At 37.6% G+C, this 25455-nt stretch overlaps 1 protein-coding gene across 1 annotated transcript in view; it reads left to right on the forward strand.

Moving 5' to 3' along the window:
- LOC126473662 (dnaJ homolog subfamily C member 16) overlaps window positions 1-25455 on the forward strand; it is a 171133-nt gene that overhangs the window by 119602 nt on the left and 26076 nt on the right. The window contains exon 10 of the mRNA XM_050100894.1: window positions 11180-11449. Coding sequence (XP_049956851.1) covers window positions 11180-11449 — 270 coding nt within the window. The remainder of the gene's footprint in view (window positions 1-11179; window positions 11450-25455) is intronic.

The raw sequence follows: 25455 nt of genomic DNA on the forward strand, positions 1-25455 counted from the left end.
TTTTAGGAATTGGGATTTTGCAGTTGCCTCAAGTTTTTCAGAATCTGGCAAAATACCCTCCTCAGAAATGCTGTGGCTGAAAAATTTCGATTTTTTCACAGCAAACTTATATTTAGATAGTTTAAGTAACGTTCCCCCCTTCCTCAGTCTATTGCAAACATCCCTCAAAGTATTAATATGTTGCTCCCAAGTTTCCCCAGTAATCAAAATGTCATCTATATAAACAGTTAATTTTGACAAAGATCCTTTCCCAAAACAGAGTCAAGAGCTGTAATGAATTCTGCTACCGAAACGTTAAGGCTCCTTGTTTTAGATGTAAATTCTAAGCAGATTATCAAGACTGCTAAATCTGAGTACAGGAGAGTAGTCAATCGACCAAAAACTGAGCGTTTTAAAAAACTGCTCAAAGATATGAACTGGAAAGATGTTTATAGTGCTCATGACATGAATGAAAAATATACACATTCATGAACAAAGTCAGTACCATGTTTGAAAACTGTTTTCCTTTAAAAGTTACTCAGATTAAACAGAAGTCTATAATAAAACTGTGGATTACACAAGGAATAAAGATTTCCTGTAAGACAAAAAGGAAAATGTATCTGTCGACCAAGAAAAGCTCCAATGCTGATGATTTAGATAAATACAAGGAATACTGTAAAACATTAAAAAAAGTAATTCAGACATCTAAACAAATGCACTACCAGAAGAAGATAGTAATGTTAGGGAACAAAATAAAACAATATGGGATATAGTGAAAGAGGAGACTGGTAGAACCAGAAAGGACCAGGAGCAAGTAGCACTAACGGTAGATGACACATTAGTAACCGATGGGCATGGTGTGGCAAATCTATTTAACGAGTACTTTATATCCGTTACTGCTAGAATGGGATTGTCAGGATCAGTAAATAATGCCCTTGAATATCTGAAACTAGCCTTTACAAATAGCTTCAGGTACATGAATATGTTACTCACTTCACCAAAAGAAATAACTTCCATAATAAAATCTTTAAAAACAAAGCATTATAGTGGTTACAATATCAACAAAGTTAATTAAGGCATGTTCTTGTGAGTTTAGTACAATTCTAAGTTACTTGTGTAACCAGTCAATGATAACTGGGACATTTCCTGACTGGCTAAAATATGCAGATTTAAAGCCTCTATTCAAGAAAGGGGTTAAGAGATACCATCAAACTACAGGCCAATTTCACTTTTGCCAGCATTCTCAAAAATTTTAGAAAAAGTAATGTACAGGCAGCTTCTCAACCATCTGACCACAAATAACATATTATCAAGAACACAGTTTGGATTTTCGAAGGGTTCTGATATCGAGAAGGCTGTTTACACCTACAGTGAAAATGTATTTAATTCATTAAATAACAAGTTACAAGCAGCAGGTATTTTCTGTGATTTGTCAAAGGCATTTGATTGTGTGAACCACAACATCCTTTTAAATAAATTAGAATTCTATGATGTCACGGGCAGTGCTGCAAAATGGTTCAAGTCATACCTCACTAACAGGAAACAAAGGGTGTCAGTGCAAGGGACTAGTGAATTAAGTCATCAGTCATCATCAGAATGGGAAGAAATTACATATGGTGTCCCACAAGGATCCGTCTTAGGGCCATTGCTTTTTCTTGTTTACATTAATGATCTCTCATCATTTACACTTCCAGAAGCAAAGTTCATTTTGTTTGCAGATGACACAAGTATTGCAATAAATAGTATGTCAAGTGTAGTTCTAGAAAGATCTGCTAATGATATTTTCATGGATATTAATAAATGGTTTAAAGCCAACTCACTGACATTAAACTTCAAAAAGACTTTCTATATGCAATTCAGAACCTGTAATAGGTTTCCACCCAGCATATGCATAAAGTATGAAGAAGAGCAGATAGAAGAGGTTGACAGTCTTAAATTCCTGGGATTACAACTTGATAATAAATTCAGTTGGGAGGAGCACACCACAGAACTGCAGAAACGCCTTAACAAATATGTATTTACAATTCGAGTGTTAGCAGACATAGGCGACATAAAAATGAAAAAGCTTGCATACTTTGCCTACTTTCATTCCATAATGTTATATGGTATAGTATTTTGGGTTAACTCTTCAAGTCAAACAAAAGTTTTCAGAGTTCAAAAGCGTGTAATATGTATTATTTGTGGAGTAAATTCACGGACGTCCTGTAGAAACCTCTTCAAAGAACTGGGTATACTAACTACTGCCTCTCAGTGTATTTACTCCTTAATGAAATTTGTCCTAAATAATATACCTCTTTTTCCAACAAACAGCTCAGTCCATACATACAATACTAGGAACAAAAATGATCTGCACAAGGACTTAAAAGCACTTACTTTAGTTCAAAAAGGTGTCCACTACTCAGGAACACTCATCTTCAATAATTTGCCAGCAAACATAAAAAATTTAGTTACAAATAAAGATCAGTTTAAAAGGAGGCTGAAAGACTTACTAGTGGCCAACTCCTTCTACTCCATGGTGAATTTTTTAATAGAAACAAATGTTGTATTGCATATATTCATACTATTAGTATTGTTATTTCAGCTTAAAAAAAAAAAAAAGACATGTTCCACATCCACGAGGATCTCCTCAGCACGAATCTATGGAACAAAAAACTAATCTAATCTAAGGCCAAATGGTGCTAGACAATACTGGTAACATCTTCCCCCATACAAAAAGGTAGTATACTTTCTGGAATCATTTTCTAACTCTACTTGGAGAAATCCTGATGTGAGCTCTAAACTAGTCATGTATTTCATTCTTTCAAATTTATGTAGTAACTTGTCTATGTTCTCTGGATGATCAGTTTCCCTTTCCAAATACTTGTTTAGGTGTCTTGAATCAAGCACGAGCCTAACACTACCATCACGTTTTGTTGCTTCTACCAATGGGTTATCGTATTGGCTCTTACTTCTCTCAATGATGTCCCACTCTTCCATCTTTTGAAGTTCCTTTTCTACATCTTTTCTTTTTGCAATGGGTACCCAATAAGGCTTTCTGAAGAAAGGCTAATGTGGTTTTAATCTGAGTTTACACCGATAATCTTTTATTTTACCAGGCCTGTCATCAAAAAGTCGTAGTAATTCCACAATAATTCTCCTAATTCTGCCTTTTGTTCTTGTTTCAATTTACCTGATTCCCCTAATTTTTCTTTAACTATCTCCCCATAATCCTCAGTGCTGGATCTTACCCCTGTCTTGGGGTCATTAAGGATAATTGGGTCCCTGTGTCAATCAAACAAAATCCTTCCCAATCTGCAGCTTTAATTTTTATGTAGGGACTGCCAATAGTGGTGTTTTCCCTGTCTTCCTGTCCCTGATACAAAAGATCTTCTACTATCTCATCAAACCTCTGTTCCATGTTTGCATTTTCTTTAATAGGCAATACCTTCTTCAAACATATAGTAGAATTTATTGCAATTTTTGAGTTGCTATTTACTTCACATGTTCTGAATAGTATCCTGTCTGACAATTTCATTTGGCTTAGAAGTAGTTTATTCACAAATTTCCCTTAATTTGATCTTAGCTTCATTGTCATCATTGTAATCTTTAAATTTGTCCCAAACAGATTTCAAGATAATCTCAGAAACATCAGCACAGTCAACCCCCCTGTCTTCTGATGCATTACTAAGCTGGACTGGTACAATCTGATTCTCACGTGGTATGTAATTAGAGTTCCTGGAACTGCTATTCTCAACACTGTTACTAATTGCATCCTCCTTGACTTCAACTGTACTTTTCCATTCAATTCACCATCAGAATCTTCTAGCACATAATCATCATAATCCCTATCATCATCATCACCACCACCACCACCACCACCACCACCACCATCACCTGAGCTTACACTAAAAACACTATTAACATCACCATCACCACTCACAACAACATTTTCACTAACCACATCTACATGAACATCAGACTCTACAGAAAGTTCATTAGAAACATCATTATGACAACTTACATCTAAAGCATTATGACACATAAGTTTGCACAACCCATAATTATCAAAGTTATTCTTACCTTTCATTTCAGCATTAGATTGTTCTTCTTGATTATGTAAACTTGCAATAACATCGTCTTCTAAGCCTGCTTCATCAAAATTAACATGGCTCCTATTACAATTGTAACTAGTAGTTTCTCTGATGACTTTCCAAAATTGCCTGTAAAATTTAAGTTTGTTTATATAAATGTATTCTTTTATTTCCTCTATCTGCGGGTTGATCATTTGCATACTGTCGATAATGGATTGGTCACTGATATTAATACTGTCTGTTCCGGGTGAAGTTAGCCTGATTTTGGTAAGACACATTCCTTGTCCTAAAGTGACAGGCTCACAGTGGGGCACTTAGTTGTTTAAAGGCCTATGTCTATCATCTCCCTGCTTTTGGTTACCTCTCTCTTGTCATTTCCCATTCTCTGTTTGAGTTATAGTACTGATCATTTCTACTGAAATTTCTCCTATCATTGCCATTATAATCATCCCTGTTATTATTAAAGTTTCTTCATTTTTTATTATTATTATTATTATTATTATTATTCCCATGGTTTGGTCCGCACCCTCTCTGTGACTAAGTCATTGGGATTAACATTAAATCTGTTATTCTGTTCAAAGTCTCTGTCGCGTTTGTCCACATATTTCAAGAATTGTTCTATGGACTCATCTGGTCAATAGAATAGACCCCACTGTACTCTTTTTGGAAGCCTCTGTTTTAATGCATCGATATGAGTGAGCTCATCAAATGGTCTATCCAGATGCGTTAATGTCTGTAACAGTTTCTCACAATAAGCTTTCATTGTCCTGTCAGATTCTTTATAACTGGGACTGTTCAAGACTTCACTTTTAATTTGTGCTTGCTCAGTTTCAGATCAAAATTTAGTTAGAAAACATTTTTCAAAATCTTCAAAAGACATTTCCACGGAACAATACTGATCAGCCCACGAAGGTGCCTCACCATCAAGTAATTTCTTTACAAATTTTATCTTAACAGTGTCACACATTTCTGTTACTTGCAGAATTGCAAAAAGTCTTTTGGGTGTAGTTTGTTATCCCCTGGATAAGTTTTTATTGGGAAATTTCCCCAGACCCCACTACAACTACTACTAAAATTTTTTTATACATACTTTCTTGTATTTCTACAAATTTTTGGTCTACAGTTTTTCGACATTAACTACCCTACTACCAATTTCTGTGACCTTTCTGTCAGTATCAGTTTTGAAAGTCTCAATTTCGTTTCCAAAAAATCGTTTCGACTGGTCAAATTCATTTCTCAGTTGAGAATTTTCCTTATTTACAAAATCAGCAATGTTTTTAAATTTTGACCAGTTGTTTGAAATTTCATTTGTTGAATTAATTTCAAACTCTGCAATTTTGCCCTCAACAGTGTCCACTCGAGTACTAACTGCTTCACGACTTGACTCAAAAGTAATATGCCACTTTTCGAAAGTTTGCTTAGTTTGCACTATCTGCTCCAAATTTGCATCGATTTTTTATTTTAATCATTCACAGCCTTCGAAATCGAACTGTCAATCTGTTGGTTCAAATTTGGACTTACAACTTGTAGATCTGCCTGAGAATCGTCGATTTGTGGCTCAAATTTAAACTTAATTCTACCTGAGAACTTTTGTGTCTTGAATGTATGTCTGCATGAGAATTTTCAGTTTTCGAGTTAAAAGTCTGAAAACATCTTTTCTAACACTGTCAACATTCTTACACTGTCAGAAACACTTTCCCTAACATCTGATTGTGTTATAGGTGTGCTCATATTTACTGTCATTAACACTAAATTCTGAATCTTTATCCGTGATAAAGTAGAAATTTTAGAATGTAAGTACTTATCTCTTTGCTCGTTGTCGGTCGTTGGTGTCCGTGTTTTCGAAATTCCTTCAATTCCAGAATGGTTCGTTCGGTAGTTTCACTCAACTTGTGCACCCAAAGTAGGCATATTTTCTTCTGAAGAATACACTGGTATGTCATAAATCCTCTCATCCTCTACCATTTAAAACGTAACTATCCCAGCTCATCAAACCATTTAAAACTTAACCAGGCCTGGAAGCCCAGCTCCAACATCAAATCTAACATAACTTCTCATACCAGCTCCATTCACCAAATCCAATGTGGCAATCCCTTCAATTCAGGTTTAACATAGTATAGCTGATCGCACCTTGTTTTACATTTTTGGAGATGATGACTTCACTGCAGAAAGTCATGGGTCACTACCAGATGTACACCAATTAATCTGTTGACAACACTTCTTTATTACATACATATATACAACAGCTGACTGTTACAACTTACCAGGAACCGCAACACACCAGATAGTACTCCAACCGCGCACTCCCTCTATCCCTCTCAAAGGCTTTGAACAAGATGTATTTATACATCTTTTAACAATTATGTTCTTTGAGATTATTATGTTATTTCATGTTTGATGTTACAGTTGCAATAAGTTAATCCAGCAGAAACTGACATTACAGAGTTTTAGTAGAAATTAAAATGAGTACAATAATAATGCATATTTCTGAAATTAACAATCTTTTAGAAGTGCAATTTTGAAACATACATACGGTTAACAATCAAGTTCTTAGTATTCAGTCCAGAACATTCTCGAATATCTTTATGTAATTTAATTAATTATGCAATTTTATGAAACAATTTTGAACTGGTAATATTTCTACATAAAAAAATTACAATTCGAACATTCAAAAATGCATTTTACTACATTTGAAGGCTAAAATGCGGAATAATTACGTACATCACAAAATCTTTAAGTTGTGTAACAGAAAATTAATGAATCGTTCTTCTAACATTATTTGTGATACAGATCGTCTTTCTGAATCAGGTTATATCTCCAGTTTAAACGAATATTCTCTAGTTTTCATAATAAGTGGACGTTGCTCTGAATTTCTCTATAGAATGTTTCAGAAACATTAATTAAGAGTTTAATTGCAGATTTTTGGTTGATGATTTCCATGAGAATATTTTGTCCTGACTTGCGAAGATATATAAATGTTAAGCTTTTCGAAAATTAATGGTTTACACAGTTAATTTGCATTACGGCAAACAGTGAATTTTACTCATCAAACTACAATTACAAAACTGAATGAAGGAGGTTACTAACATTTATACGCTATTAATACTGATTCCAGAACGTGTTCTTTCTCGCCAAAACATCCTGAAATTCATATCAAAGTGATAATGACTTATCCTAACTGTATTACTTTACCTGATTAAGAACATATATTTATTGCTCTGTAACACAGTTTAACATTTTCATTACAACTATTTCACACTGTTGCACTAAGTGACCTTATTCACTAAGTGTCCTTACACATTACCGACATCTGTTTTAGCATGCATTGCGTACTACAAAACATGCTGTATCAGGTACTCCACATGACCCAATACAGCCTGTTTCATTACAAGCTGCATCTTCTGTTTGCATGACATTTTGTATCAGTAAGTGCAGTTGTGTGTTATAGAAGTGAGTTTTCGTGAATCTATGCTGATGCACTAATATTGAAAGTGGATTATCAGATGGCAGATTATTTGTGTGAAATTTCTCAGAAACCAATTTTGTGAATTGAGCAAAAACGAAACCTGGAAAGCGAGATTTTAGTGGTATCTGGTTTAAAGGTTAGTGGTAAACTGTTGGACCCATTTACATTATTTAAATTTTGATAGGTGATACTAAAAAGTGATACGAAATGAGATGAATAGGTGAAATCGGTAGCAGGGAAGACAAATGGGTGGCGGGGATTTGTTGGAAGGGTTGTTGGAAACTGCATAAAGATGCTAGCATGACATTTTCTAGAACACTGTACCAATATTTCTAGTCCTTCTAGGATAAGCATTACAGCATGCATCAAAGGAATTCAGACTTGAGCTGCTAGGGTCATAACTGGGCAATAAACCCCAAAAGAAAGGGTAATGGAGATGGCCAGCGAACTACTGCAACCTTCATCCATTTGAACCTGCTTACTGTATTCATAGTATGGCTTCCCAGTTCACCTCTTACACCCCCCCCCCCCACCCCCCCCCCACCCCCATCCCCCCCTCCACACATTTCCCTCCGTTACCCCACTGATGATTCGTTGATGCCTCAGGATGTGGCCGTTGAATCAATCCTTGCTTTTAATCAAGTTGTGTCATATATTTCTTTTTTCCTCAATTTGCTTCAGTACCTCATCATTATTTGCTTGGTCTACTAGTCTAGTCTTTAGCATTCTCCTATAGCTCCACATTTCAAAAGCCTCCACACACTTCTTATCTGAACTGATTATTGTCTACATTTCAGTTCCGTACAAAGCTACACTCTAGACAAATACATGTATTCATTATTTTGTCAGTACTTGGAGAAACATAGATATATTAAAAACTGAAATACACTGTATTGATGATCCACTCTTAAATTGGTATTAGATGTTAACAAATCCCTCTTTTTGAGAATTGCTTTGTTTGCTGTTGCCAGTCTACTTTTTACACCTCCCTACTTCAGCCATCAACATTTATTTGGCTGCGCAAATAGCAAAACTCATTTGCTACCTTTAGGTTCTCATTTGCTAATGTAATTGCCCCATTTAATTCAACTGCATTTCATTACCTTTGCTTCAGTTTTGTTGATATTCATCTTATAACCTCTTTTCAAAACACTATCCATTCAGTCCAACAGCTCTTTCGATTCCTGTGTACAGAATTATAATATTATCGGCAAATATCAGTGTTTTTATGTTTTCTCCCTGAATATTAGTTCCCTTTCGGAATTCCTCCTTGTTCTAATTTACTGCTTGTTAAACAAAAAGATTGAGCAACGTTGGAGAGAAGCCACAACCTGCCTCACTACCTTCTCAATCACAGCTTCCCCTTCGTGTCCTTCCACACTTATAACTGCAGTCTGGTTTCTGAAAAAGTTTTAAATAACCTTGCACTTTCTGTATTTTATACTTGCTACTTTCAAAATTTCAAAGAGTGTATGCCTGTCAGCATTGTCAAAAGCTCTCTTATTAAATCTATAAATGCTACAAACATAGGTTTTTTTCCTTTAAAGTACCTTGTAAGATAAGTTCTGAAGTCCGTGTTGATTCGTGTGTTCCCACATTTCTCCGGAACTCAAATTATGTTCCCTGAGGTTAGGTCAGCCGCCACTAGTTTTTCCATTCTTCTATAAATTATCTCTCTCTCTCTCTCTCTCTCTCTCTCTCTCTCTCTCTCTCTCCCCCCCCCCCCCTTTTCCCTCTCCTCACCACCCCCCAATCTCTCAATTAGTAGTTCCTTCCGCAAGAGAGAGAAAGAAGTAGATTGGGAAAGGTGAAACAAGAAAGGATGGACAAGTCACTCATATCGCAGGATGAGCCCTTTCCCTCTCCTCATCACCCCCCAATCTCTCCACACACACCTGGGTAATTGTTTTCCTCATAACTATTTAAGCTGTTTTTCATGATTAGTAGTTCCTTCCGCAAGAGAGAGAAAGAAGTAGATTGGGAAAGGTGAAACAAGAAAGGAAGGACAAGTCACTCATATCGCAGGATGAGATTAGAGGGTCCCTGTCCCCTCGTTCTCGCAGCAGGGAGATTTCGTGTAGGGGTCTTAGTGATTTGCCCTTCCTTTTCAACCTTCCCAAATCTATCTTTCTGTTCTCCCTAATAAAGGAACTATTAGTTCCACAAAGTAGGATAATGTATATACTTGCTGTAAATGTGTCTGTGAACTTCTGCTGAGATAAGTACAGCTGAGCAGTTCTGTCTCATAACTTTATAGCTTTCTCAGGAGAATTTTTGTTTTGATACAAAGTTTATTTTTCATATCTTTAGCAATACATGTCAAGTTTTTTCATTCAGTGAGAGGTTTTGTTATGTCATTTTTCAATAATTTGAGTCATAGTTCTCCTCTGACTTCAGATGAAATGTGATATAGAAAAAGCGCATGAAAATTAGTGGATGAAAATTTGGCTCTCCTTGAAATAATCCATGTCTTGCGCATATAATGTCTTTTGTGATCCTTCAGGCTTTCTTGGCAAAATTGATAGTTTACAAGTTTTTGGGATTGCCATATTGTGGTTTTCTCTTTACACAATATTTCAACAAATGTGCTAGTTGTCTTCATCAGGTCTTGAGTCCAGATTTTGTTTTTCACTGTTTGGATTCCAACTAAACTGTGAACGGGTCATGCTGAGTGCCATCCTAATAATTGTTTCTTAGTGCTGTTAGAAATGAAAAATATTTGTGAGTAATCCACAAGACATACAGTCATCAAAAAATAATTTCTTTTAAACATGAGTTACACCCAAAACAAACTGAGTACCACCCCAGTTTGCTTAACTAAATGAAATCGGTTACAGAAAACTTAGACGCGATGCAAGCGAGCTGTTTTAAATAAGCATGCCCCTCAAAAACCAGTTTGTGCAATAGCAGAGTTCATCTGCTAACAGAACTTGGAATGTAAACATTGTAAAACAGACAAATATGCCAATCCACATAGATGTCACAAATAGCATTACAACTGACTCAGGCTGGTCCGGGGACGAATAATACTCAGGGTGTCCCCCTGATGACACATCACCTTGGTAGTGGCACCATGGTGGACAGCTCAACTCCTCAGTTTCCATACCGACGTTTTCAGTGGTGCATAACTTCCCTTCCTTTTTAGTCCTTTTGCTACTAGTGCCCGGAACAAGAGCGTGAGGTTCTCAGTTGTGACTAAGATCTGACCAAGGTGTGCAGAACATTTTGGAACACAATGTAGTAAACAATCCATAAAATACTAGATTATGGCAGGGGCTGAAGAGATTTCAAAGGTAACTGAGAGGCCATATGATTTATTGAGCACCAGGTAAGCTTCTGATGCTACATTCATGAGAATTTGAAAATATGCTCCTGCAAGGTTGAATTTCCTTAATGAACCTCACATAATGCTATATATAAGTAACATATTGTTTACATAAAAATACAGTTACTCAGTTGACATTTTTATGCTTTGTGATTTTTTTAATAACACATTGGTAATAGCTTAAAATCCTAGATAAATTAAAGAAAGGCATATAAATATCATGACATTTCAAAAATCTAAATACTTTTGTGGCTCAGAATTGGATGTGAGTTTCATTGTAATGTAAAATTATTTGAAACAATACCCATACATATTAAAGTGTTGTGCATTTTCCATTAGCCGACTTGAGGAAGAAAGCATCCGAAAAAAACAGTGTACAAATGGTGCAGCTCCAAAACCAGAGACTGGAAATTATGAAACTACAACACTGAAGAAGACTGGAAAGCCAACAACACCGGAGTTACGATTACACGAACTTCGAGCTGAAACATACAATGGGATGGTTCGCCTTTTGAAACCTGGTTGTCGTACAATTGTACTTCTAGTTGATACACAGTCCCGCAACCAACTTATAGCTGCATTTCACAAAACAGTCTGGCCGTATCGCAAGTAAGCTACTTTCTGATTACCATAATTTTACTTAAGAGAAGTGTTTGAAAATGTTATATTTGTAACCCATTGAGTCCAAGTTAAGGTTTTTTTTTCATATCTTTTGTAGTGTAGTTATGGTTACTATGTAATGAGTTTGTTTCCATAAGAGAGAGATACTTTATTATGAATCCAAGAGGTTGCTTTGACTGTATTGCTGATGAGCCCCACAGATAGATTCAGCTGACACACAGGATAGTATTTATCAGCAGCTTGTTTCTAGATGTAGTTCTAATAAATGTAGAAGGATGTTATTTGAGTCAGTAATGTTCAAAACAGGACATTATTTTTGTAAGGCATCATTTCAACCACTAGTTAAGCCCTTGGCATTAACCTGGATATCATTATTGGTGGCCCCATCCATTACAAAGGTCTCCTTTGACATGTCCTATACTCAGTTCATTACAAATGGAGTAGCTTCTTAAACTTGGAATTGGCTTTAATCACACTCGCTCTATCCTGTACCATCTCTTATGTTAGTTTACTGCAAGCAGATGATTTGAGATGTCTTGACTGCTCACCTTACCTGAAAAGTGAATATACATATCAGTTTTGGAGTGTGTTATATGGTCAATTGTTTATTATTCTGTAACCTATCAAACATGAAATTAAATTTTTAATAAGGTAAGGTGGGGTAAATCCGACCGCGTGGGTAAACTCGACCACACTCTGTTTGTGAGAAACGGCAAAGCGGAGCAATTTCGCATTAGTGTTACCATATAGAGCATTCGAAATAACGAAAATGTCACCTTGACAACTTTGCTGTAATTGAAATTTAGACACTCAATTGACAATTGTGTTTTCGACTGTTTCAATTTAATTTTTGTGCAAATTGCATCACTAGATTTACTTTATTAAATAAAGTGATTGCAAAACAAACGGTAAGTGATTTAGTAGTGCATTTAGTGACCTATTTAGTGTATGTATTGTTTTTGTTGGAAATTTCATCTAAATTGTTTCTGTGTGTGTTAAATGACAAATCCAACCGCTAAATCGTGGGGTAAATCGGACCGTATATTTTTTATTGTTTATGTGTATGAAATTATTTATTTATGGAAACAAAGTGAATTTTTGTTTATTTTTAGGGAAATGGTACGAAAAATTACAAACAAAAAACAACAAAATGCAATCAAAACGATATTCGCCGAGCAGTTGCTGCAATGCAAATGGGAATGTCTGTACAAGCTGTCGCTCGTGATTTTAACATTTTGAGATCGACATTGCTGTTGCACCACTGTGCAATGAAATCATCTTTTTTTCAATTAAAATTTACATTCATTTAACTTTCAGTTCATTTAGTACTCTAAACATTGTTATTTGTTTTAATACATTTTGTTCATTTATGTAAAAAACATAATTGCTTATAAGCATTTCCCAAAAAAACCGTTCATTTAGAACTATTTTTGGGCAAAATCAGCCAAACAAATAGGGGGTCGGGTTTACCCCACCATTTTTGCATATGGAAAAAATGGAAGTTTCTTAAAATACCGATATCAAATACTATTTATGGTATAACAAAAATATTTTGCAAACAATTGCTCCTTTATATTACCTATAATTTAATGTACATGATGTTAATATCCGACCCCGGATAAGCATTTTATAGCCACAAGAAATTACTAGGTCAGATTTACCCCACCTTACACTACTATTTTATTATCATCATCACAAAAAATGTTGTTCCTCTTATTGTAATTTTCTTCTTTCATATTATAAATCAGAATAGTGTACTTAATGAGATTTCATTCATGTAACTGGATGTAGTCGATTTCTTGTGTAAAATGCTGAGGAAATAGAGATTGTTGCATTCTCAGTTCAAAAAAGAATGCAGAAATATTGACAGGCAAAAATTAGTAGAAATTCATGTGTCTATAAAAAGACCAAGCATGAAGCATGCTAAAATTTTCACCAGCAAATGTTAGTGAAAGAACTTGCCAAGAACCTGAGAAAATTTTAGTTCTACATAATATCGCTAAGTGGGTCAGAGGCTTCTATTTAGCCACTCATCAGCCAATCTTGTGTGGCATTAGAAGACAGCAAAATGATAGCTTAAGTTCCATTTTCAAAAAATCTTTTGACCATCATGCAGACTCCTGTTTGGATGGTGTAGAAATAGGCATTCCTGGTGTTGAGAAGCGACTGTTACAGTTGAAAACAAATAAATCGTCATGTCCAGATGGCATCCCAGTTAAGTTTTACCATGAATACTTTTCAGTATAGGCCCCTTACTGTTGTGGTCTTCAGTCCAAAGACTGGTTTGATGCAGCTCTCCTGCAACTCTATCCTGTAAAAGCCTCTTCGTCTCTGAAAACATACTGCAATCTATATCCTTCTGAATCTGCTTACTGTTTCGATCTCTTGGTCTCCTCCTACAATTTTTACCTTCCACACTTTCCTCCAGTACTAAAACAGTGGTCCCTTGATGCCTCAGTACGTGCCCTGTCATCTGATCCTTTCTTCTAATTAGGTTGTGCCAAAACATTTCTTTCCTCCTCTGTTCTATTCAGTACCTCCTCATCAGCTACGTGACCTACCCATCTAATCTTCAGCATTTTTCTGTAGCATCACATTTCAATGGCTTCTGTTCTTTTCTTGTCTAAACTGTTTATTGCCACATTACTCTTCCATACATGGCTACACACCATGCAAATATTTCCAAAAATGAGTTCTTGGCACTTAAATCTGTATTTGATACTAACAAATTTCTCTTCTTCAGAATCACGTTTCTTGCCATTGCCAGTCAACATTTTATATCTTTTCTACTTCAGCTAGCATAAGTTATTTTGCTTCTCAAATAACAAAACTTGTCTCCTTTCAGTGTCTCGTTTCCTAATCTAATCCCCTTAGCATCACCTGATTTCATTGGACTACATTCTATTATCCTTGTTTTCCTTTTGTTGATGTTCAGCCTTTGTTTAAGTTTCTTCTACAAGAAGTCATAGAGTCAGTATTACCTCACGAGTTCCACGTTTTTCCAGAACTGAAACTGATCTTCCCCAAGATTGGCTTCAGCCAGTTTTTCCATTTTTCTGTAACCAATTCATGTTAGTATTTTGCAACCATGACTTATTAAACTGTCAGCACCTCCTTTCTTTTTTGGAATTGGTATTATTATATATATCTTGCTCACCACATGGATCAGTTTCGTCGTGTCTAGCTCTCTCAAGCCTATCAGTAGTTTTGACGGAATGTCATTTATTCCTTGGCCCTTGTGTCGACTTAAGTCTTTAAGTGCTCTGTCAAATTTTTCTCACAGTATCATGTCTCTCATCTCATCTTCATACTCATCCTCTTCCATTTCTGTAATATTGCTCTCAAGTACATCTCCCTTGGATAGACCCTATATATACTCCTTGCACTTTTCAGTTTCCCCTTCTTTGTTTAGGACTGGTTTTCCATCTGAGCTCATAATATTCATACAGTTGCTTTTCTTTTCTCCAAAGATCTCTTTAATTTTCTTGTAGGTGGTGTCTATCTTTCCACTATATATAATAGCCATTCCTTTTCAGCCATTTTTCATTTCCTGTCAGTTCCATTGTTTAGTGTTTGTATTCCCTTTTGCCAACTTCATTTACTGCATTTTAATTTTTTCTCATTCCATCACTTAAAATTCAGTATCTTACGTTCTGTCCAAGGATTTCTACTAGGCCTTGTCTTTTTACCTGTTTGATTCTCTGCTGCCTTTACTACTACATCTCTCAAAGCTACACATTCATCTTCTTCTTGTATGCCTTTTCCCTATCGTCATTGCCTAGCGCTCACTCTGAAACTCTCAACATGCTCTGGTTCTTTTCACTCACCCAAGTCCCATCTCCTTAATTTCCTAACTTTTGGCAATTTCACCAATTTTGATGTACAGTTCATATCCAATAAAGTATGATCAGATTCCACATCTGCCCTAGGAATGTTTCACAATTTAAAATCTGGTTCCAGAATCTCATGTCTTACCATTATATAATCAGTCTGAATCCTTCTGGTGTCTCCAAGACCTCTTCCAGGTGACAGCCTTCTTCCATGGTATTTAAACCAATTGTTAGCTATGGTAATATGTGCTCTGTGCAAAATTCTGCCAGGTAGCTTCCTCTTTCATTCCTTTCCTCCAGACCATGTTCACCTACCATTTTTCCTTCTCTTCCTTTTCCTACTATCAAATTCCAGTCCCCCATCACAACTAAATTTTTGTCTTCCTTAACTATCTGAATAATTTCTTTTATCTCATCATACATTTCTTCAATCTCTTCATCATCTGCAGAGCTAGTTGGCATATAAACATGCTATTGTGGGGGTGTGGGCTTCATGTTTACCTTGATTACAATAATGCATTCACTATGCTGTTCATAGTAGCTTACCCATATTCCTATTTTCTTATTCACTATTAAACCGACTCCCTCTTAACCCCTATTTGATTTTGTATTTATAACCCTGTACTCACCCAATCACAAGTCCTGTTCCTCCTGCCGTCAGACTTTACCCCCCCCCCAGTCTGTAGAACGCCAGTTTTGTTTCTCTTGGCCCATTAATTTATCGTGAGCTTCTCACTGAGTGCCAAGTCCCAAGTGACTGGAAAAAAAGTACAGATGACTCCCGTATATGAGGAGGATAAGAAAATGGACCCACTTAATTGAAGACCAGTATCCTTGACATCATTTTGCACCAGAAGTTTTGACCATGTTCTAAATTTGAATTTAATATATTTCCTTGAAACATAAAGCTTCTACCAACAAATCAGCATGGACTTACAAAGTGTTGCTCTTGTGAAACTCAAGTTGCCCTCTTCTCACCTGATATCCTGTGCCCATAGATGAAGCACAACAGGTACATTGCAAATTTCTATATTTCTGGAAAGTATTTTGACACAGTGCCTTGCTGCAGACTGTTAATTAAATGTCCAAGCCTACAGAATAGGCTCCTGGATATATGAGTGGCTCGAAGACTTTTTAGGTTATAGAAGCTTGTCAGTTGTCTTGGATGGCGATTGCTCTTCAGAGACAAGTGTGTTGTCAGTAATGTCCCAGGGAAATGTGATAGGAACAGTCTTGTTCTCTATACATATACATGATCTGAAGGATAGGGTGTGCAGCAATATGTAACTGTTTGCTGATGACACTATAGTGTATGGGAAAATTTTGTCATTGAGTGCTGGTACGAGAATATAGGATGACATGTAAAGAATTTTTAGTAGGTGAGATGAGTGGCAGCTTCTTATAAATAAAAAATGCAAGCTTATGCAAGTGAGTAGGAAAAACAATTCTGTAATGTTTAAATACAGTGTTAGTAGTGTCCTACTTGTCACAATTATGTTGATTAAATGTCTAGATGTAACATTGCAAAGTGATATGAAGTGGGATGATAGTAAGGAAGGGGAATCGTTGACTTCGATTTATTGGGAGAATTCTAGAAAAGTGTAGCTTATCTATGAAGTAGACGGCATGCTGAACACTGACAAAACTCATTCTAGAGTACTGTGCGAGTGTTTGGGATCCCCAGCACATTGGATTAGAAGGTGACATCAAAGTATAATTCAAGGGCATGGTATTAGATTTGTTACTGGTAGGTACATTCAACATGCAAATATTGCAGAAATGCTCAGTGAACTCATATTGGAATCCATGGGCGGGGGAGGGGGATGGTGATCTTTTTTAGAAATACTTACGAGAAAAAAGGAGAACCAGCATTTGCAACTACTGCCATCAGTGTACATCCTGCATAAGAAATGAAAAGACGACATACAAGAAATTAGTGCTCTTTTGGAGCTCTTTTTCTCTCCCTCCATTGCAAGTTGAACAAGAAAGTGAGTGACAACAGTGTTACAAGTTACTCTCTGCCATGCTCTATATGCTGGCTTGTGATGTTTGTACATTTGTATATATATATGTAGAAGAAATGGTTACACCAAGTTGCAGGCCTGATATGCCATCATGGAGTTAAATACTAGGAAAGCTTGATGTTTCTAGCAGATTTATTAAAATGAACATGCTGAAATTTATTATATTTACAATATAATTTCAGTGTTTTCAGTGTAGGATATTGGTTGTGTTTGTGATACAGTTGATGCATCCTGCATATACAGCAACATACACAGTATTGTTATGATAGATATGCAGCAGTTAAAATAAGTACTTTTGGAGAGTAAACAGATAGAAAAATTTCACTACATTTTTATGAATATAATAGAGGGAAACATTCCACGTGGGAAAAATACATCTAAAAACAAAGATGATGTGACTTACCAAACGAAAGCGCTGGCACGTCGATAGACACACAAACAAACACAAATATACACACAAAATTCTAGCTTTCGCAACCAACGGTTGCTTCGTCAGGAAAGAGGGAAGGAGAGGGAAAGACGAAAGGATGTGGTTTTTAAAGGAGAGGGTAAGAAGTCATTCCAATCCCGGGAGTGGAAAGACTTACCTTAGGGGGAAAAAAGGACAGGTATACACTCGCGCACGCACACACACACACACACACACACACACACACACACACACACACACACACATCCATCTGCACATACACAGACACAAGCAGACATTTGTAAAGGCATGCGGATGGATATGTGTGTGTGTGCGCGCAAGTGTATACCTGTCCTTTTTTCCCCCCTAAGGTAAGTCTTTCCGCTCCCGGGATTGGAATGATTCCTTACCCTCTCCCTTAAAACCCACATCCTTTCGTCTTTCCCTCTCCTTCCCTCTTTCCTGACGAAGCAACCATTGGTTGCGAAAGCTAGAATTTTGTGTGTATATTTGTGTTTGTTTGTGTGTCTATCGACGTGCCAGCGCTTTCGTTTGGTAACTCACTACATTTTTAAATAGATTAGAGAAGAACACTAATGTCGTCATAACCAGAGAGACTGTAGTATTTTAGTAGTCATTTACAGCATTAAAAGCAACAGTCAGCACGGAGAATAATGTGCTATGTGGTTGTAGGAGATTGTAACGTGTTGTTGTTGCTTTTAGTGTGTGTGTGTGGGGGGGGGGGGGGGGGGGCTTGTCTTGTTTCCATGTGCGTGAAGTGAAATGAAAGTAAGTACAATAAAACTTCTGAAAAGTGGACATCTATGGGGAAAATAAAAATGTCTGCTCGTAAGAAGTGTCCATTATTGAGAAAAGGGGAAAGATACAGTATACAATTCTGTACATACAGTAGTGCCATACAGCAGTATTCTGTATATCTAAACTAGTGAAAAATTATCTGTAACTACAGTACTTCATTAAAAATGTCCGTACACTATTATAATATGAAAAATTATAAAATAGAGCATGGTGTATAATGCATGGTGCATTGGGAAAAGTGCATTTACTAGCAAGGTTATCATTTCCAGTACACAATTTCAGAATTTCACTTTGTTGCTTAAACAGCCACTGAACTGTTTTTCCGGTAGCGAACATTGTGGCCATGTCTTTAGCACTAAACTTTTCCTTTTCGTAGACATTGATGATCTTGATCTTTTCATTCGGTGTTAACCTCTTCCATTTTTATTACATCTTAGTACTGCAGTATATAAGCTCTCGTGTTTCAAGACAGAGACAGTATGCACTTTAACTTAACAAAACATGGAAATTTGTGATAATGATTGCTGCCATTTAATTTACAACCATCTTCTTCATTCACACAAACCATCATTAAGAAGCTTCAATTGTTGTTGAGGGATACATTTCAGTGCCAGCATCCATTATTGATAAAGTCCACCATTCGAATGAATTTTACCATAAGGGCTAATGTTATTTTGCAGAAGAGTTTTAAAATGTCTACTATTGAGAGGAGTCTGTCCGTTAAAGATCGGCAAATGTCCATTAAGGGAAGTTTTACTGTATATCGAAAGCTATTGCAAAAGTCTCTTGAGTTCATACTACTGCTTTGATGAATGGTTTCAAATTGAAACCACTGGGGCAGGATATAGTTGTGATACAAAATTTATTAAATTTTAGACCCTATTTGCTTGTTATGTAGGACTGTAATTTGTTTTAGGTATTACACTAAGTTGTCAAAAGTCATGGGATACCTCCTAATATCATGTTGGACCTCTTTTTTCCCAGCGTAGTGCAGCATATCAGTAAGGCATGGACTGAGTGTCCCCTGCAGAAATATTGAGCTATGCTGCCTCTATAATTATCCATAATTGTGAAAGTGTTGTCATAGCTGGATTTTGTGCACAAACTGACTTCTTGATTATGTCCCACAAATGTTCAGTGGGTTTCATGTTGGACAGTCTGGGTGGTCAAGTCATTTGCTGAAATTGTCCAGAATGTTCTTCAGACCAGTCACAAAAGTTGTGGCCCAGTGATATGGCACATTGTCATCCATAAAAATTCCATTATTCTTTGGGAACATGAAGTCTATGAATGGCTGCAAATGGTCTCCAAGCAGTCCATTTGGACAAGAGGTCCCAGTCCATTCCATTTTAACATAGCCCATACCCTTATGGAGCCACCATCAGCTTGCACAGTGCCTTGTTGAAAACTTGGGCCTACATATGAACCCAACCATCAGCTTGTTCCAACTGAAATCGGGACTTGTCTGACATTGCCACATGCTTCCATCCTTCTAGGGTCCAACCAATATGGTCATGAGCCCAGGGGAGGCACTGCTTGCGATGACGTACTCTTAGCAAAGGCACTTGTCTCAGTCACATTTGTAAGTTATTTGCTGTGGTTCAGCTTTTAATTCTTTTTGTTACTTCATCCATTATAGTAATGTGGGAAGCAAGAGACTGCTGCCTTGTTAGATACCTGGTTTAGTTTGGATGGCTCACGTATGTCATACATTGCTTTAATTAGGCTGCTTTATTAATAATGTTAGTGTTTGCATCATACAAGAAGTCATGCTCACTGAAAATGTTGTGCCACCCACAGATTGATTTGTCCGTTTGAACTCTTACTTGGTATTGGGTATGAAATCATCGCAGAACCATCACAGTTGACTCACATTTAGTGAAGTCAAGGACCACGACACACACATTGCTCCATTATACATCATGTTCTGACGTGCCTGCCAGGTACTGTTGCTCTCTGCATTTACACCGCAGTGCAGATTACATATCGAAACTTGGAGAGGTTCTCTACCCCAGATATGTGCTATTTTTCTGTATGTCTCATAGTTTCGTGCAGTTGTCTTCTGAAACCCTGGAGGTACAATGGTACAATGCTGTATAATCACCAGGAGGTGGTATTGCACTGCTGCTGATAGAAACATCAAAATTGAAAAATTGTTACATAACCTTCAGAACCCTTAACCCCATTCTCAGGAGGGGAAGGGGGGGGGGGGGGGGCGAGGTTTGGAAATGGTGGTTGTGCCACTCAAATACCAGGTTGAGAGGGACCCACCCCTTATGATTTGTGACCCTCTCAGTCTGGTGCCTGAGTGACTTCAACCTCCTTCACAACCTTTCCATGCCCATCCCGTAGAACGGTTCTGAAAGTTAAATAATAATTTTACTAGTATTGGCAGCAATGGAATTTTGTCTTCTGAAGGCAAGTGTGGGGCAGTCAAGTTCTCTCATAGTTTTTCAATTTTCACAAGTGATTATCATTGTAATACAAGTTTGTGTGTTACTTATATTTCTCCAAAACAATAATCTAATTCAGTTTTTTGGCATTAATTTCTATAGAGTTCCTAATTGTCTGAGGGCGTCTGTTTAGTCTTTCCCTGTTGCAGGAATTTAAACACTTCTGGCAAGTGCTTTAGCTATAGTCTAATTAAAATTACTTCATAGTTGACCCATCAAGTGTGGGGAGCTGGTTTCCTCCAATCTGCATCTACATGCATACTCCGCAATCCACCATACGGTGCGTGGCAGAGGGTACCTCGTACCACAAAGTGTGGGGAGCTGGTTTCCTCCAATCTGCATCTACATGCATACTCCGCAATCCACCATACGGTGCGTGGCAGAGGGTACCTCGTACCACAACTAGCATCTTCTCTCCCTGTTCCACTCCCAAACAGAACGAGGGAAAAATGACTGCATATATGCCTCTGTACAAGCCCTAATCTCTCTTATCTTATCTTTGTGGTCTTTCCACGAAATATAAGTTGGCGGCTGTAAAATTGTACTGCAGTCAGCCTCAAATGCTAGTTCTCTAAATTTCCTCAGTAGCAATTCACAAAAAGAATGCCTCCTTTCCTCCAAAGACTCCCACCCGAGTTCCTGAAGCATTTCCGTAACACTCGTTTGATGATCAAACCTACCAGTAACAAATCTAGCAGCCCGCCTCTGAATTGCTTGTGTGTCCTTCCTCAATGCAACCTGATAGGAATCCGAAACGCTCAAGCAGTACTCAAGAATAGGTCATATTAGTGTTTTATAAGCGGGTCTCCTTTACAGATTAACTACATCTTCCCGAAATTCTACCAATGAACCGAAGACGACTATCCGCCTTCCCCACAATTGCCATTACATGCTTGTTCCACTGCATATCGCTCCGCATTGTTACGCCCACATATTTAATCGATGTGACAGTATCAAGCGCTACACTACTAATGGAATATTCGAACATTACGGGATTCTTTTTCCTATTCATCTGCATTAATTTACATTCTATATTTAGAGTTAGCTGCCATTCTTTACACCAATCACAAATCCTGTCCAAGTCATCTTGTATCCTCCTACAGTCACTCAATGACGACACCTTCCTGTACACCACTCTATCCAAAAGATCATTTATGTAGATAGAAAACAACAGCGGACCTACCACACTTCCCTGGGGCACTCCAGATGATACCCTCACCTACAATGAACACTCACCATCGAGGACAATGTACTGGATTCTATTACTTAGAATTCTTCGAGCCACTCGCATATTTGGGAACCAATCCCATATGCTCGTACCTTAGTTAGGAGTCTACAGTGGGGCACCGAGTCAAACGCTTTACGGAAGCCAAGGAATATGGCATCCTTCTGATACCCTTCATCCATGGTTCGCAAGATATCTTGTGAAAAAAGGGCGAGTTGCGTTTCGCAGGAGCGATACTTTCTAAAGCCTTGCTGATGCATGGACAGCAACTTCTCTGTCTCAAGGAAATTCATTATATTCGAACTGAGAATATGTTCGAGAATCCTGCAACAAACTGATGTTAAGGATATTGGTCTGTAATTTTGAGGATCCGTCCTTCTACCCTTCTTATATACAGGCGTCACCTGCACTTTTTTCCAGTTGCTCAGGACTTTACGTTGGGCAAGAGATTCGCAATAAATGCAAGCTAAGTAAGGGGCCAATGCAGTAGAGTACTCTCTGTAAAACCGAATTGGAATCCCATCAGGACCTGGCGATTTATTTATTTTCAACCTATTCAGCTGCTTCACAACCCCAGGGATGTCTATCACTATGTCCTTCATAGGGGACGAGACTCAAATGGCGGTATGTTTGTACGATCCTCCTGTGTGAAAGATTTCTCAAATCCTAAATTTGAAATTTCAGCTTTCGTTTTGCTGTCTTCCGTTGCCAGGCCAGACTGATCAGTGAGTGACTGGATGGAAGCCTTCGACCCACTTACCGATTTTACGTAAGACCAGAATTTCCTTGGGTTTTCAGCAAGATCTTTTGCTTAGGTATGACGGTGGTAGTGGTTGTATGCTTCGCACATTGCTCTTTTTACAGCAGAATGAATCTCTACTAACTTTTGCCTGTCCTCATTCTGCCGATCTTTCTTGTACCGCGAGTGCAACTGTCTTTGCTTCCTGAGCGTTCTCCGAATTGCGCTGTTACCGTATTTACTCGAATCTAAGCCGCACTTTTTTTCCGGTTTTTGTAATCCAAAAAACCGCCTGCGGCTTAGAATCGAGTGCAAAGCAAGCGGAAGTTCTGAAAAATGTTGGTAGGTGCCGCCACAGCTAACTTCTGCCGTCGAATATATGTAGCGCTACACAGGCATGCTTTGTAGGCACAAAGATAAATACTGGCGCCAAAACCTCTGAGTCAGTAAATAAATTTTTTTTGAAAAAAAAAAAAAGGTGGAAGACGAGCTTTTTTTCTCCGCCCCGAGTTTCGACCACTGCATTTTCATACATTATTCAACGAAGTAAATACAAATTCCGCATTGTTCATCTTCGAATGTAGCAGAATTTCAATGTAATACGAAAATCCGACTGGCAAGACTGTTTGGGATGTTCGTCAATATGGCCAACTCTATGTTCTGAACTTTTTCCTACCTGTGAGAAGAGATGGTTGCTAATAGGAACCTGATGAAATGTGAATCACATGCGGTATTCTCTTCACTATAAAATTAATACGAATATAAACATTTTGCCATGCATTCTTTCGTGTTTGCTGCTATCTCATTTAAATCCTGTCTGCCTAATAAACTACGAAACTAGAGTGAGACAACAGCAAACGCGGAAGAATTTACGTATCGTTTCATGTTTATATTCGTATTATTCTTATGCCTAATAGTGACACAGTCAGAAATGAAGTACGGCAACTGACTAGATTTTTAAATCTAAGATGACTAATTTCTGTGCAGAATTTGGTGTACTAAAGAAGCGGCCGCAAAGATTTTCAAACGGAGCAAAATTTTCGACTAACTCTCGTTCAGAACTATGTTCTATCATACGCAGTCTATTATTTGGTTCTTGTTGATCATTATCGAAGAAAGCAGCAGTGTAAGTAACAACAAATAGCAGTCTCTTGCCGTTGTTTCGGTTATGAGACAATTCCTCTCTTTTTTATTATTGTAAGCGGCGGTAGCGCGCACAAAAGCAAGCCATGCCGCGAGCGGCGACAGGCCGTAAATACGAACTATCAGAATGCGACAAACAATGCATGACGCAGTACAGTAATGCATTTTCAGCTTAGAGTGACGTAAACACCTATAACAAAGAAATCGGCACTTATCAGATCAAAGCAAAATAAGCAATCGATTCAAACCAGACAAAGCGCGTGAAAAAGGAAGGGTACCCGTATAAATACGGATGGAGCGCCTGACGCATAGCAATGGCTACCTGGTAAAGCTTAACTGCTAAGCTTACGACTCGAACCAAACTACTGTAGCTGCATCGTCATTCATTCGACCTAAATTGTGTCTCATATTACAATGGACCAACTTTGTTTCGATTTGGAGATGCGGCCTAAAACTTTTTTCTCCCCTTGAATTTCGAGTCTCAGATTTCAGGTGCGGATTAGATTCGAGAATTTTTTTTTTTTTTTTTTTTCCTTATTTCGAGGCTCATTTTTCAGGTGCGGCTTAGATTCGAGTGCGGCTTAGATTCGAGTAAATACGGTAAATCACAGTTGGTCTTTTCCATCCGTAACCCACTTTTTCGGCACATACTTCTCCAATGCGTGATTTACAATGTGTTTAAAATTTGCCCATAATTCTTCCACGTCCGTCGTACCGGGAATAAATAAAGTCGATTCATTTACTAAGTGGGGTACTAGCAACTGCTTATCTGCTCTTTCTAGTGAGAATTCTCTCCTAGCCTTCTTGACCGACTTTTTAACTTTCGTAACCATAGTCGTAATGACAACATCATGATCACTAATCCCTGTCTCAACACTGACACCATCGATGAGGTCTGGTCTGTTCATGGCTACCAGATCTAAAATATTTCCATTACGCGTTGGCTGTCGATTTAGCTGCTCAAGACAGTTTCCTCAACATCGCACCTGAACTGTTCACCGTTGCCAAACTGCCACACAACAGTTGGTCAGTTCACTTCCAGTTCCATGTCTGGTATTCTTTCCTGATGTGTTTGGTGTATTTTAGTGCAATTGTTAGCATAATAACCTGCCATGTGGAATGTCGTAGATTCAAATCTTGTGTGATGTCAAAAAAAATTACTTCAAAATCTAATCAAAAGAGTTTGATTATAGTTTTTACTCAATGTGATTTTAGTTCTGCCACAGATTGTTGACCACCGCTATCTCTTATACATTACGTACCTTGAGGTGGTTGTTAGCTTTGGACAGGAGTTTAAATTCAGGTCTGCAAAACCCATCTCGTGCCGCAGTACAGTCATTGGTCACTTAAAA

The sequence above is a fragment of the Schistocerca serialis genome, chromosome 4 (genome assembly GCF_023864345.2).
Source record: "Schistocerca serialis cubense isolate TAMUIC-IGC-003099 chromosome 4, iqSchSeri2.2, whole genome shotgun sequence".
NCBI classification, from domain to species: Eukaryota; Metazoa; Arthropoda; class Insecta; order Orthoptera; family Acrididae; genus Schistocerca; species Schistocerca serialis.